The sequence below is a fragment of the Malus domestica genome, chromosome 13 (genome assembly GCF_042453785.1).
Source record: "Malus domestica chromosome 13, GDT2T_hap1".
Classification (NCBI taxonomy): Eukaryota; Viridiplantae; Streptophyta; class Magnoliopsida; order Rosales; family Rosaceae; genus Malus; species Malus domestica.
Window position 1 is genome coordinate 13,966,470 of NC_091673.1, and position 16,545 is coordinate 13,983,014.

Genomic DNA, 16,545 nt, shown 5'->3' on the forward strand with positions numbered 1-16,545 from the left:
GGATCACAGCCCGCGTGGCTGTTACGGCTCCCATGTACAACGACGCACATGATTGCGTCCCTCGGGTACACATGTTTGCGAAGCACCAGATCAGATCCCGTTTGGGCCTTTGTCTTTGGGCTTGCACCTGTAACCTGTTTTCTATGATGCTAGGCCTACCTACATGCTAGGCATGTGCCTACCCCAGCCCAGTTTTGGGCCTGGACCTTGCGAGACACCATTTCACTCAGCCCACCCATGGACTTTGGTCCAAATTTTTGGGCCTCGAGTGTTAATTGCCTATTTTTTTAGGTACTTTTGGGTTTTATAATTTTTCACTCACACTTTAAATTTGGCTCGAAGTCCAAATAATTAATTCCATTATAATCATAGACCTGAAGTTCTATTTGCATATTTTCTTGTTGCATATTTTTGTATATATATTTGTGTTTGTCTGCATGAACATATGAACCCGAAGTTCATAATTATTTCAAAAGCTGAAGTTTCTAAAAACTTGCCTTGTTTGAAAACCTGAAGTTTTCCTTAAAAACATCACCCATGAAAACCCGAAACTTTTTCATGCAAATTTAAACCAATACATGTCTATTAGAACCTGAATGTTCTACTCCTATGTGAATGGATTGATTTTTTTCTCCATTACACTAATCACATCTTATCCATTTATTTTGTGATAAGAACATGTCGAATTTGAACAAACTCAACTTTACCGCTTTTCTTTGGAAGAAACTACCTCAAGTGGGTCCAAGATGTGAAGTTCCACCTTATTGCAAAGAAAGCCACTGCCATGATCTTCATCCAAAGACATATTCATAACGTACTACAAACCGAGTACCTTGTTGAGGAGGATCCACAAACACTCTGGGTCGCTTTAACTGATCGCTTTGATCACCAAAATGACATCTTCTTGCATGAAGCAAAAAATGACTGGCAACATTTGCGCTTCCGAGACTTTAAGTCTGTGAATGAATATAATTATGAAATTTGTCAAATTCGATCACTTCTCAAGTTCTGTAACGAGACTTTGACCAAAGAGAATCTCTTGGAGAATACCTATTCGACCTTCTCTACTACTAATATTATTATGCATCAACAATATAGGGCTCATAAGTTCACTAAGTTTTCAAATTTGATCTCTATTTTACTTCTCGCTGAAAAATAGAATCAGTTGTTGATGAAAAATCATTAAGCTCGACCTATTGGGGCGACTGTTGTGCCTGAAACACACTATAGCATAAACAAACGCCCAAAACACCAAAATAGATGTGGTAGGGGCGGCTAGAAGCCACCCCGTCAAGGTCAACAAAGGCAATGCCCATCTAAGGAAGGAAACCGAGCCCAAAGCGCTCTAACCTTGCTCCCGAGGCCCCAAACTTCAAGAATAAGGGCAAAGTACTTGAAACTATGGATGAGGACATGTGTTATCAATGTGGTTCAAAGGACCATTGGTCCCATGTTTGCATAGCTCCCCATAAGGTTGTAACTGAATATCATTCTCGTCGTAAGAAGTTTGAATCAAATTTTGTGCAAGTGGATAAACTGGAGAGTACCAAGATGAAGGTTTCTGACTTTCAAGAAACTATTACTCCAATGGAAGATTAGAATCTTAGACGTAAACTATTTTTCTAGTTGAAATTTAGACAATGGGGCCGAATTCCACCTAGTGGCCGAACCCCCCCTTTGTATTTGGTTTAATTTTTTGAACAATTTTCCTTTATGTTTGGATTATTTGTTAGTGATTTGTTTTTAGATGTTAAGTTTTTAATTAATTACCATCCTTGAATACTTAAATTATTTTGAATGGATATTTGTTTTTAAGAATTTTTATGCATGAGACCGATTCAAATTAATTTTTATTCTAGGTATGACTAGTGGGAAAGTTAGTTGTTTGTCACATAGTGCAACCACGTACACCGTTTTGCGTGAACATATCTATTTCACTAACTTCATACCTAAGAATGCACCTCTGACAACCCTCTCTGGCCCATCTAACCTAATCGAATGATACGGTAAGACACGTATAATGTTGTCCAATTGTACAATTTTGACCATTGATGGGGCTCTCAAATGATCTGGAAGAACATTGTTGAGTTTCAAGGACATTAGAGATAATAATTACCACGCTGAAACTTATGTAGAAAATGGAGTTGAATTTTTGTGCTTAACTTTCTACGAATATGGCCAGAAGCATACTTTAGAGAAGATGGAGCGTATCCCGAGTGATATGTATGCTATGACCATATGCCCTATAGAAAGCCACTATGTGGCCGGCCCTACCTCTGGGATCACGCACGAAATTACACTTTGGCATGATCGTTTGGGACACCCTGGACAAATAGTGATGCGCCGTATCCTCAAATCATCACACGGGCATCCACTAACCCGACTTTTATGTTCGATTCAAGGAATCGCATGTCAAACCTGCTCCATGGGAAAACTTATTATTAAGCATTCTTATGACAAGATTCGTTCGAATCCTCCTATTTTTCTATAAAGGATTCAGGAGGACATGTGTGGACTGATTCACCATCTATTCAGACCATTTAGATATTTTATGGTTTTGGTTGACGCTTCCACACGTTGGTCACATGTGTGCTTGTTGTCCACAAAGAACGATGCATTCTCCAAACTGTTGGCTCAGGTTATCAAGCTCAGGGCTCACCACCCTGATTATCCAATCAAATATATTCGATTGGATAATGCTGGAGAATTCACATCTAAAACTTTTGATGACTATTGTATGTTGGTTGGGGTTGAAGTTGAACATCCAGTACCCCATGTTCACACCCAGAACCGCCTGGCAGAGGCATTCATTAAGCGCTTACAAATGATTGCTCGATCGTTGGTCATATGTACCAAGCTCTCGATTGTTGCTTGGGGTTATGCAATATTGCACGTATCCATGTTGGTTTACCTAAGGCATGTTGCGACCTAACCATATAGCGTCATTCAGTTGGTTACCAGATACGAACCCGACATATCACATATGCACATTTTTGGTTGTGCTGTATATATGTTGATTTCACCGCCCTTAGGTATAAAAATTGAGCCTTAGCGAAAGATGGGAATCTATGTCGGTTTAAAAGTATGAATTGACGAAAAAACCCCCAGAGGCAAGGATTTTGACTTCCGTTGACCATTGTTTAAAGAGACGTATGACTCATTCTTTTAGCATATTTTATACTACTCGATGGTACGAACACGTAGGTGCAAACCAAATCGAATTTGGAGTTACGAAGGAGATTTTATGTATTTACAAAGTTGAAGGACATTTTGGTAAATTCACAATTCCAGATATTTAACCCTTAGTTATTTTATTACTTTCCTATAAAGAATTTCTATGTTGTGGGTCCCACACCCACTCCTCACTCTTTCCTCCTATCCCGTGTCATCTCTCTCCCAAAATCTTGATCCCTCTATTTCAAACTCTCTCATTTCTTTTAAACCCTTGGAGCATACTCTTGTTGACACTTCACTATGTTTATTATTTTAAAAATCTCTCTCCCTTTGCTTTCATCTTCTTCTTTGAAAGCAGAGAGGTAAAAATGGGCAGTAACCAACCATACCATTCATTCCCTCACTCCGGTGCATCCTCACTGTCTCAGTCTCTCATTTTCTCAACAACACTCTCTCGGACCTCTATCTCTCTAAAACTCTCTCAACTCAACTCTCTATGCACTCACCATGCACAATGACACTGCACCACCATCACTAGCCTTCTTTTTAACCTAGTGGTTAATTGCGCTTGCATGATTCCTCAAGGTATTGGGTTCGAAGGTTGGTAGTGGTGATGATGATGATGATGAAATGATGAATGGATGTTTATTATCAAGAGAAATGTTAAATGACTCTCTCTCTCTTTCTCTGTTCTCTGTGCAACCATGTAAGTCTCGAAATCCTTCTTTTTTTTCCTTTTAAACATGTTTAGGTACCGTTTTTAACCTTTGTATGTGATTTAGGGAAATATTTGGTGTAGATTGGATGAAGGAGAGGATTTTCCAGTTTTCTGGGAAATGTAAACCGTGGCCATCTGACCACTTTCAGATCAATTTCACAACCAACACCAACCATGATTGGGCTTCCAATAGGTATAGATCGATTCCTTACATTTCTATCTTCAAGTTGGTTTTTGTACCATCGAATTTGGTTAAGAAATGAGCTTGTTTGGTGCTCGGGAAGTTAGACTTGCAACCTGCAAAAACTGCAGGTTTCATGAAGAAGGCGCGTGGGGAAGCCACAACATGGTGGCGCGTACGGTGCGTGGTTGCCAGTGTAGCCACTTTGTGGCGGCGTGTGGAGGAACCTGAGGTCCCTTCTTAGGTTTCTCGACGTGTCAGACCTGAATTCGTCCTCCATTTTCTAAAATTCAACCATTTTTAAAAAGTTCCTTTATTAGTCGTACTTTGTACAAAAATGCGTAATTACGTTAGTACGTTATATTTACGTAAATGTTTTCGTTTCTAGGTTAAACACATCACAAGGATCTTCGATGCCTGCGAGGCGGGTTACACCCGACGACATTATCTGTGAGTGGGTCTTTGCTTTTAAATATTATATATTTATTTAGTTTCCATTTATACATTTGACAAAGAATTTCCTACGCATGCCTAGATTAGACTAATGTTTATAAGAATTAGCGAAATAACGGAAAATTACAAAATTATTATAAATCATATGGGATGCACATGTATGCGTACTTTTATGGGGTTTTAATGGCCATGATTAATATTTTATTTATTACTATTATGTCGATGTGAATTATCGAATTACTGTGGCACGACTATATTTATGTTATTTGCTCATCATTTGCTACACCAGTGTTAGTACTCGCCCGGGTCAGGGCTAATCTTTCACATGTATGTGCACATCGCACCGTACGCTTACTTTGGATCCATTGTAAGTGCCAGTCCTTTCCTAGATTGCTATAGGCAATTAGAACTCGTATGTGCTGCGCATAACGCCAGTCTTTATGTGATTGTAGTACTAGAGCGTATATCATTGTTACACCCAGTCTTGTTCATGTCGGAATATATCTGCATGAACTCGTGTGTCAGCATATGTCGATGAACACTCGATATAGTATGTTTGCTTATGCGAGATTATGTGAATACATACGTCATGTACTTACCTACGAAACATTGTGTTGTATTGAATTCTTGATATTTTGCAGGCTACTGTAAGTATTTTCTTACTATACGTAATATGTATATTTTGTAAATTATACTTGTTTTATGGCGAGGGGTTATTACGTTTTCAAAAAGGTTTTTATAAAGCTTTATTTTTAGGCCCACTTACCCTTATTTTTCGTCCCTCCAGGTTTTAATGGCTGAGCTTTTGTGTCGACGAGGATTTTTGGTAAACTGTTGTTGTGGGAATACTATCGACGGTATAATTATCATCCTATTTTATTGTACTTTACATATGCTCTGATATCACGTGTGAAATGAGTTTATTCCCGCTCACAAGTGCACTCTTATATTTAGGCACCTTTAGATAATTAAATTTATTTACATTTTCCACATCACTACACTTTATGGCTTCATCACCCTCCTGGTGTCGGCCATCACAGCTCAATTCGGAGTCCAGGTGGACATTCCAGGTTAGGGTGTGTCACCTATGGTCGTTCAATCGCAAGATGCAAAACTAGATCCCTTCCGTCCGAATGAGGATGATGAAGATATTTTGGAATTTGAAGTTCCTTATCTAAGTACTATAGACGCTTTATTATACTTAGCTCAATGCATTAGACCCGACATCTCATTTGCTGTTAATCTTTTGGTAAGATACAGTAATGCACCAATATGCAGACACTGGACTGGTGTTAAAGACATCTTCTATTACCTTAAGGGTACTACGAATCTGGGCTTATTTTATCCCTACGAATCCTCGAGTGATGTTGCACCCCCTTATATCGAGTTGATTCTCGCTTTGTTAGTTATACTGACGCATGATACTTATTTGATCCGTACAACGCGCGTTCTGAAACTGGTGATGTCTTTACCGTTTGAGGCACCGCAATCTCTTAGAGGTCAACTAGACATACCTTAATTGCCACTTCGTTTAACCATGCTGAAATTCTTGACTTATATAAAGCAACTTGTGAATGCTTTTGGTTGAGAGTAGTTGTAGGCCATATTCGAAGATCCTGTGATCTTTACCTCGTCGTTGATGTCCTGACAACGATCTATGAAGACAACACATCATGCATCGAATAACTCAAGAAGGGTTACATCAAATGAGACAACACCAAGCACATTGCATCGAAGACGACGTTTCATAAGCTTGTTCAAGGAATTGGTATGCGTAAACTTTCTGAGTTGTAACATTGCTAGTTCTCTTTGAAAATATGTTAAATTTAGGGGGAGTATCATGAAGTATACTTGCTTGATCTTAATGTACTCTTTTTCCCTACGATTGTGCGCATTTTTTCCCATTGGGTTTTTGCTACCTAACGAGGTTTTGACGAGGCACCCACCTTGGGTTAATCATATCCTTGATGACGTTCTGTAGACGTTTCATTTGACTTTGCATTGCTTACACATTTTTCCTTATAATATAGGTTTTATCCTTACTCTGGTTTTTACCATAGCCATAGGGCTTTTTGTGAGACTTAATTCCTTATGCAAGTTCCTACCTTATTAAGAATAGTGTGTTCTCAAAATCAGTGTCAACGAGTCGACTTCCTCAACCTCTACATGATGCCAAATCTACTTGAGTATTTACACACTCAAGGAGGAGTGTTATAAATTGTGTAAATCCTAGATTATTTTTTATTTTAGTTATTATTCCCTATTAGGACTTGTATTCCTTGGAGGATAAGGATTTCTTCTCTCTCTTATAACTATAAATAAAGGCACTAGCGGAATAACAAGATCCTCTACACAACTCTACAAACACATTTCTCTTTATTCTCTTTCTGTGTTGCCGGCCCCCTTCCCCTGTCAGTTAAACATAGGCCACTACATTTATGAACTTTTCAACCTAAATTTTTTTAATTTAGATAAAATTAGGTTTCATATGAATTGTTCGATTAGTTCATTATTTTCCAAAATATGTTTTAATAAAAACAATAATATTTAAAATAAGTAAAATTAAAGAAAAACAAAATAGTAAAACAAAAAAAAGGCTAATTGCCAAAAGGTTACTAAAAATATAGGGGGCGTTTGTTTGCTCTCACTAAGTGTTACTGGACTAGACTGGACTAACTATTAGTCTAATCCCGTGTTTGTTCCGTAGTGAGAATATGTTTAATGAGATTAAAGGGGACTCAGTTGGACAAACTCCTTCATTAGGAATTCTTAGCGAGACCCCCTAATACCCATGGGATAGCTAAGACCTAGTATGTTCCATCTCATCCTCTCTTTGCTCTTTGTTCTTTTGTGGACTGACAGCCACCATCACACCACAACTCGCCAACTCTGGCGGGATCACACCACCAGCCCACCACCACTATCTCCCTCTCTCCTCACCCTGAACCCATAATTTTAAACTTAGAAATATCCCACTCTTACTGTCATCCGTCTAACTCTAGCCGTCTACTTCGCTGCGCTTCGAACTCGACCTCGGACTTGTCGACTTCACACGATTGACGGGATCTTGTGAACCCAACAGTGGGTGAGTCACCAAGTGTGCTTGAAGGAATATGGGAGGCCAAAAATGCCAAAGCTTACAACGGCGATAAAAACATTGGCTGGATTGGGACGACAAATACGTGTTCTCAACTAAGGGTAGTGGCTTGGGATTCTTGTTTTCATTTGGTTTTGATTTAAATTGGGTTTTGATTTCGACTGGGTTTGATGTGATCTGGAATTGGCATTTGATTTGCTCTGCAATTGTTTGAATGATCTGCAGGTGTGGAATGAATTTTCGGAAGATAATAAAAGAATTTAGAAAAAAGAAAAAGAGATTAAATAATAAAATATTAATATATATTAGATTAAATAATATTTGTTGGGGTACAAAATAATAATAATGGTTCCTTAATTCAAGGAAAGTGGAAATGATGGTGGCAATTAAAATCCACGGTGAAGATTAACCAAGAAAATCTACACCATTCAATTTTTTTAAACAAATAAAAAATGAATTAAATCAGAAAAATTAAAGAGCTATGTTGTTGGAATGTGTGATGAGTTGTCCATTTCCTCCAATGTGCAAAAGGGAGTTGTGGATGCAAATTTCTGTCTTTTTCTTCTTAGACAAAATTGCACCTACAAAACAATTAACACCTTAGGTCAAGGCCAAGAGCCTTACGCGCCCACGATGAATGCGAGGGGCTTTGGCCGAAAAACCTCTGATGCCAAAGTTATAATGTAGAGAGAAAAGTATTTAGAGAGTTTTTGGGAGTTTTGCAAGAGTGTGGAGCTAGTCTTTCAGAGAAAATGGAGTCCTATTTATAGAGCATGGCTGACCCTTGGATGTATTTTGGGGTGTAATGGTGATTAATTTGGTGATTAATGGATTAATTAGGAATGAATCCATTAATTAGCCTAATTAATTTAATTTATATGGAAGGTTTTGAAGGTTATGGAATGATTTCTTTGTAGAGGATATAGAGTAAAGATGGATGAGATAAATTTGAACTTGTTACCTATTTTGGGCACTCTTGACTTGGTTGATGGATGATTCTCCGTTGCTCGCGTGTAGGAAACCCGGTGTGTCTCGAGGGTAATTTTGTCCTCTTTACCTAAAAATCCACGTGTCGCCTCTTGATTATTTTTTGGCTCCACAGGAGTTGATGAAAACTACCCACTTTCCCACCCTACTCTACCTGTCACCCTAAGTCTATAAAAAGGGAGATTGATTGCAAAAGCAAGGGAAAAAAAGGAACACAAAAATCAAGAGATAGTAAGGGGAAAAGTACACAACATCAGAGGGGGAAAAAGCAAGAAAAGAGGAAGGAGATACACGGTAAGGACAAAAGCAAATCAAAGTAAAAGAAGAAAAGCAGGGGACTTAGAAGCTACATATTTATTCTTTTGTGTTTATTTCTCTTTTTCTAGGGTGTTGTTGCTTCACTTTGCAGGAAAGAAGCACTTTGCTTCTTCCATTCCCGAAGCAAAATAAAAGGGAGATGGACACTATGCAAAAACCATCAACGCCCTCAAATGCAGAAGCAGACCCAAAGTTTTCAAACTCGTTCACATCATTTCTCTGACCGAGCCCTACATCGGAGCCTCTTAAATTTCCACGTCGTTGTCATTAAATTCTTGCTTCCTCTCGAGTTGCAGTCCAACAAACCCAATAAAACCACCATTTCCCTTTGCCGCTGTAGTGACACCCAACGAAGATTTCAACAAAACACAGTGATTGGATCTAACCAAAAGGAAGAAACAATTGCTTGAGTGCCCAAAGAAGTTTCGAAACTGTTTTTTTCGTCGTCAACCCATCGTGCCCAACAATGGTTCCGAGGCTCGTCGACAGCATAAAGATGGACGCACTAGCAGCAACCACCACCGACTTCCTCAGAGCCCAGACAACCGCAACTTCAAAGGCTTCATGGACACTCGATCCTCTGTTTATTCTTCTCTGCCAACAACAGTGCTTAAAAGAAAAACGAAGAAAGATAATATATGGACTTTCCAGCAATAACAACCATATCGTGACCTCTGCCCAGCAAGTTCGTCCATGCCGAGAAGAAAAATGAGCAGTCTGTGCCACTTCGTGCCGCTGCAGTTAGGCCCATGAATTTCTTTGGGGTGGTCTAAACCACCCTGTGAAGTTCCAATCTTCTTCGGGGTGATCTAAACCACTCCGTGAAGTTCCAATCAAATCTAAGTGATCCGTGCCACTCGCCGCCATAGCATTGCTGTTAGAAGGTTATGTCCACCGTAACGAGGTCATTAAAGACCCGATCGTTGTAAACGAAACAGTAATAAAATGGCAGGAGCAAGAAGTTATCTTTTTGTCTAAATGTGAAGAGAACAAAAGTACCCAAGAACTCCATTCACCGCCATCGACATCAAAACCTAGAGAAGCATCAAAATCTCGGTTTAACCTATTGATCATGGTTATCCTCAAAAGCGCTTGGTGTTCTTCCTTGCGACAAACCCAAAGAAAGCCCAGCCAAAGAAGAATGGGCATTGCTTGTTGCTGACCAAGTTGTTTTTTTTTTTCAAATTCTGTCTAAATTAGGAATTGGAAGAAATGATCTCCAGCAAGCAAATAAAAAGGTGAAGAGGTAAAGTTTGTCGTGACTCTAGTTAAAGATTGGTTTGATCCTACAAGAACAAATCCAAACAGGAAGCCATAGCTTGACTTAATTCATGGACAAAAGAGAGCTTGTTTTAAAATAAAAAAGCTTAGCACATGGTGGTTTCCAAATGAGCAGCTCACCGTTAAATGTTGGTTCAAAGTTGAAACAAAAGCTACAAACCAAAAGCAAAGGAAGAGAAAGATTTTAAAACTCAAAAGGAATGACAAGTAAAACAAGTCTTTTTCACAACAAAAAAAAAGGGTCTGACTTTCATGCTTTCAAAGTCCTATTTCAAATAGTATTGAATTCATACGAAACCTATTGGAGAAGGAAGCTGCAAAGGAAGAGGAAAAATGAAATACCTTTCATGTGAGTTCATCATAAGTCAAATGCCAAAATATTAGTGGGTTTATCAGAAATGAACCCGTTAATTTTACTTGACGCTTAAATGGAAAAAAGCCAATTTAAATGGCACAAAGACGATACAAAAGGCACAAAGCCGTGTTTTGCTCCAATGGCTTAAAACCTTCGCCCGCATGAGATAAAACTGCATAAGGCATCAAATGCTCATTGCCTGTATGAGCTGAAACTGCACAAGGCATCAAACCCCAACAAATACATAAGGAACTACAAGTGACTTGATCCCTCAACGAGGGTACGTAGGCAACCTAGGGCTCTACCTAGGTGCAGTCACAAAATCAAATAAACACCCAAATCTCCAATTTACGATTTATTCATATTGGAATCAAAGAGTATTCCTTTCCTAAAAGAAGGGTTGTAATTAATAGGCGCGTAGCCTAGAATGGGTCGAACTCAATTTAATAAAACCCTATTCGAAAAATGAACGAGGGTGAAATTATGTCGGGTGAATTATTGGTTTACATATTGTGTACAATTTTTGCTCAACAATATTATATTAGAATTTGTTATTATCCAGTTTCTTAGTCCAACATTACACCAAACACTTCATTAAGTTAGTCCAACTTAGTTCTTGAAACTTGTTGATGCACAAAACCGGAGGTCTTGGAACAATGTAAGTCCGACCGTGAATCTACAAGTAATGTAAATAACACAAGATGTATCGTGGTTCACACCAAGGTTTGGGCTACGTCCACACTGATTGTATTTATTTGAGGGAGAGAGCTCTGAGAGTAAGAGCGTTGAGAGGGGGTGAGAGAGCCTAGGAATTGGCCTTTGAAATGGCCTCTCCTAATTGTGAGGGTGAGAGGTCCTTTTATAGAATAAGGACTCCTCACTTATTACATATTTGCCCCTTCCTTTATCACATAATTACATTTAAGTCCCTCGAGTATTTGTACGAGATCTAAATACGAGGCCCTAAATATGGTATAAACAGTAGTCCCCTAAGTCTTCAGTCAAAAGAGTCTTTTGGCTGGAGACTTGAAATTCAGTCCATATGTGGGCCGAAGTAACTAGATGTTGTCTTAAACTGATGTTCGATGTGAGGCGGTGCTCAATCTGAAATGATGCTCAACTAGAAATAGCACATGCTGCGAGGCTGCTTGGCTCGTGGCTTATGTTGCCTTGGTTGGCTCGGCTTATGGCGTTGAAGGTGAGGGGGTCCCTTTTATAGAATAAGGGTTCGCTCTTCAATACATAAATGATGGGCTAGAGTTGATGCTCGGGGCGAGGCGGTTGCTTAGTAGGCGGCGATGCTCTCTAATGGTGGTGAGGGAGTCCCTTTTATAGAATAAGGGCTCGCTCCTCAATACATAAGTGATGGGTTAGGAGTGATGCTCGCGGCGAGGCGGTTGCTCAGCTGGCGGCGTTACTCTCTAATGAAGGTGAGGGAGTCCCTTTATAGAATAAGGGTTCGCTCCTCAATACATAAGTGATAGGTTATGAGTGATGCTCGCGGCGAGACGGTTGCTCAGTTGGCGGCGTTGCTCTCTAATGAAGGTGAGGGAGTCTCTTTTATAGAATAAGGGCTCGTTCTTCAATAAATAAGTGATGGGCTAGGAGTGATGCTGGCGGCGAGGCGGTTGCTCAACTGGTGGCGTTACCCTCTAATGAAGGTGAAGGAGTCCTTTTTATAGAATAAGGGCTCGCTTCTTAATACATAAGTGATGGCGTATGAGTGATGCTCGCGGCGAGGCGGTTGCTCAGCTGACGGCGTTGCTCTCTAATGAAGGTGAGGGAGTCCCTTTTATAAAATAAGGGCTCGCTCTTCAGTACATGAATAATGGGCTAAGCCCCCCAAGTATTTTTCATGAGGCTCAGTTGAGGCCTAATATATGGTACATAATGTAGACCCCAAGTCTTCGGTCAATAGAGTCTGTTGGCTGAATACTTCAAATTCAATCCATGTATGGGCCGAAGTGGCGGTTGTTTGGAGGCGGTATTTGTATACCCTGCATTGAAGCTTTGCAAATGAAGCTTTGAAGCTAGAGCTCTGTAAATAAAGCTTTTGAAGCTGATTGACATGAGTGATGCTTATGAATGTTTATGTTGATTGACATGAGTGATGCTCATGGATGTTGTCATGCGTGATGCTCATAAATGTTAACATGAGTGATGCTCATGAATGTTGACATGAATGATGGTCATGAATGTTTATGTATGATTGTCATGAGTGATGCTCATGAATGTTTATGTATGAATGACATGAGTAATGCTCACGTATAATTTGGAGTACTGGGCGTTCTTTTGATCACCTGGTTGGTGGCATGAAAGAGAGTACGGGTTGTATATTTCATCACCTAGTTGGTGGCATGAATGGCTAGTTGCCAAATGATATTTAGTGTACGAGTTGTATATTTCATCACCTGGTTGATGGCATGAATGACTAGTTGCCAAGTGATATTTAGAGTACGGGTTGTACATTTCATCACCTGGTTGGTGGTAATAGCGGCAGGTTACCGAAGAATTTTGGAGTACTGAGCGTACTTTTGATCACCTGGTTAGTGGTAATAGTGGCAGATTGCCGAATAATTGTGGAGTATTGGGCGTACTTTTGATCACTTGGTTGGTGGTAATAACGGCGGGTTGCCGAATAATTGTGAAGTACTGGGCGTACTTTTGATGACCTGGTTGGTGTTATTTTGGGCTTATGGGCCTTCACCATCTACACAACATTTCAGCCCATTTATTTTAGGCTTTGCCCTTTTTTTTGGCGTTATTATTATTACCCTCTGATGAGGTTTATACAGACGTCTTCGAAAGATAAGAAAAATAAATTACATGTTTTCAGCATGTTAATGGGCATCTTCTGGTCCAACAGAAAGTAGAGACAAGAAACCTTGGTAGGCATCTTCTTATCTTTAATCATGTTATCCCGTGGGATAGTGGAGTAGTGGAATAGTGGAGCATCTTCTTTTCGGCTTTTCCTTTTATGCTTTCTGCTTTTCTTTCTGATTTTCTTTCCGTTTCTTGACCCTGATGAATATGGCAGACAAGGAATGATAATAGATTTGATAATAAGAAAATACTCATATCTCCTCTTTTGCTTTCTTCTTTTCACTTTCCTCTATTTCTTTCTCTGAGCTGTCATGCATGTGCACCTTTGAATCTGCAGGTTGGCCACGATGGTGATGCTGTGTAGGCACTGTTGGAAAAGGAGGAGCCGATCACGTTCTTTGCTTGACCAAAGCTTTGCAAACACTGCTTTTGTCGTCTTCGTTCCTGTTGCACGCTCCCACACTGCTGCTCAACCTTGACGAAGCTAGATCTTTCTTTAGGGCCCTAAGCTCCTCAGCCGATGCCATCGTCTTTTCCACAGGGCAGATCCAATCATCATTGCTATGGGATTGATTCACGTTCTAACCCACATTCCATTTTTGCATATTGCATTGCCGATTTGCTTTGCTTCAAAATATCAATTCCGTGAAACAGTGCCACATGAACGAGGGTTGCAGTAAATCTTGCAAATCCTGATCCAATGGACAAAGCAAAAAGCTGGCTAAGAGAAAGCTTGCCGTAACTATTATAGGCATCAATATTAATATCAAACTGGGGTGTTAAGATCTTGGTAATGTCGTATTTATGCCCGGTAAAAGTGAAGAGCTTGCTGGAAAATATAGGGAATTTCTGAGCATCGAAAGTGTTAAACTTCCAGTAACAAAGAGGCATAATGATGTAGATGAAAATGACAAATCCAAACCCATCATTGAGAATGGAAGTCCATGGCGTGACGAGGGGGCTGCCGTGATAAGCAGAAATCCTAGCCCAATCGAAGGTGAAGACACCAACACCAAATCCACTATAACCTGAGCCAATCTGCTGAGCTATGATACTGTGTGGCCAAGCCCATCAGACCCATGAGAAGAACGTTAAGATGGGGAAAAGATAACCAGGGAATGCATAGTAGAGAAAGCTTGCTGTCAAGGCAATGAGGAAAAACTGCATCGGGGTAAGGCCTTTCGCTTTATGGTCTTTTTCGTGGAGTGCTCTGAACAAAGAAACCTGAGCAACGTTGGAAGGCCACCATATTTCCACCGAGTCGACCAAGTACTTCCTGAGAATCCCAGCCCATCCATACCCAATTACCTGAGTGGTGAGGACGATAACGAGGCTAAGGATAAAGCTCAAGCTCAGCTTGTAATAAGCCTTTATAATGGTGATTGCGCCAATCGAGTAGGCATCACCCCTACCGTGGGAAAATAAGTGTCTAAGTTCAGAATCACATCAAGGAGGGCAGGGTCGCCATTCCCAATCCTATTGAGCACAGCCGGGTTGAATGTCCGAATCCAATCAAGGATTTCAAGATCGACGCCTTCAGAAAGCTCCGATTCCCGTCCGGATCTGAAGTACTTATAAATTAAGACCATCACTAATAGTGACACCGGTAGGATGATACGCGCCACTGAAAACATAACTTTTTGTGAGATTGCGGCGACGACTGTAACTGAAATTGGGTTGCTAGGTTTTGCAGGATCGAAAAACCCAATCTTCGTTGAACAAATCGCAATCTTCCGTCGGCAGTTCAATCTTCTCCTCCTCCTCTTCTTCCTGAGAAGAACCCAACAATTCAATCTTCTGATCTTTGTGTTGTTCGACGATGGATTTCAGATCAACCGGCTCTTGGGTTTCATCCGAATTGTTGTTCTCCAACTAGGTTTCTTCTGAACTGTGATCCTCCAACTGGTTTCTTCTGAACTGTGATCCTCTAACTGGGTTTCGTATAGCATCAGAGCCATCGAGATCTGGGTCTGTGATGCCACCGACGGCCGCCTCAACGACGACGCAGACATAGTCGGAGACATCATCACCGTGGAGTTTATCAGAGAATTGAATCGGCGTGGGAGGAGATGGAGGAAATTGAGAACTGGAGCCGACAACTCGTACAAGAACCCTAGATCGCTGGTCTTGTTGCTGCTACTTCTGCATCATCTTTCTATCTTATTTTCTCGGGAAAATTAGAAAGATTGAGGTTTTTGAGATGGGGAGCCCCATTTCTTTTCTAGCCGTTCCTTTTTATTTCCTTAGAAAGTCGGTTGTTTGGATTGGAAAGAAATAATAGAGAGGAAAGAAAACCAAATATGGGATCTGGGAAAGCTTTGGTTTGTAGATTCATGGCGGAGGTAAAAAAAATAAAAGAGAACCGACACAGCTTTTCGTGTCGTTTCCCACAGACGGTGCCAAATGTTGATGCACAAAACCGGAGGTCTTGGAATAACGTAAATCCGACTGTGAATCTGCAAGTAATGTAAATAACACAAGATGTATCGTGGTTCACCTCAAGGTTTGGGCTACATCCACACTGATTGTATTTATTTGAGGGAGAGAAAGCTCTGAGAGTGAGAGCGTTGAGAGGGGGTGAGAAGGCCTAGGAATTAGCCTCTGAAATGGCCTCTCCTAATTGTGAGGGTAAAGGGTCCTTTTATAGAATAAGGACTCCTCACTTATTACATATTTGCCCCTTTCTTTATCATATAATTACATTTAAGTCCCTTCAGTATTTGTACGAGATCTAAATACGAAGCCCTAAATATGGTATAAACAAAACTAGTTCAGTTCGAGATAGTACGGTCCAACAAACGCACCCATAAAATCTTAAAGTTCGTTTGTCGGTTTATTCAAAAAAATATTTTGTAAAACATCATCGAATGGGCCTTCACTTGTCGGATTCAGCTTGGTATTTTAAATTGTAAGAGTAGTTCCACCATGGTGTATTACCCGGTGGACTAGGGATGGAACAGGGCCAAATAGGCCGGCGGAAAAGGTCCAGCTTATGTCAGCCCGAGGGACAGGCCAGGCCCGAGCGACAAGCTCGGCAGGGATTGCTAGCCCGAGAGCCCGAAGGGAATGTGACATGGGCTGACGTCAGTCACAAAAAATATAAAATATTAATATATATAAAATAAAAGAAAATCCAGGCTTCGAACTCAAACGCTCTC

The 16,545-nt window shown here is 40.3% G+C and overlaps 1 protein-coding gene across 1 annotated transcript; it reads right to left on the reverse strand.

Moving 5' to 3' along the window:
* Positions 1–13,948: 13,948 nt before the first annotated feature.
* LOC139190800 (oligopeptide transporter 3-like) lies at positions 13,949–15,399 on the reverse strand. The gene is made up of 4 exons (XM_070811279.1): positions 15,224–15,399; positions 14,800–14,950; positions 14,550–14,695; positions 13,949–14,441 (listed from the first exon to the last, which is right to left on the reverse strand). Exons 1-4 carry the CDS (start codon positions 15,397–15,399, stop codon positions 13,949–13,951), a joined length of 966 nt encoding a protein of 321 aa, XP_070667380.1.
* Between the last annotated feature and the right edge of the window lie 1,146 nt (positions 15,400–16,545).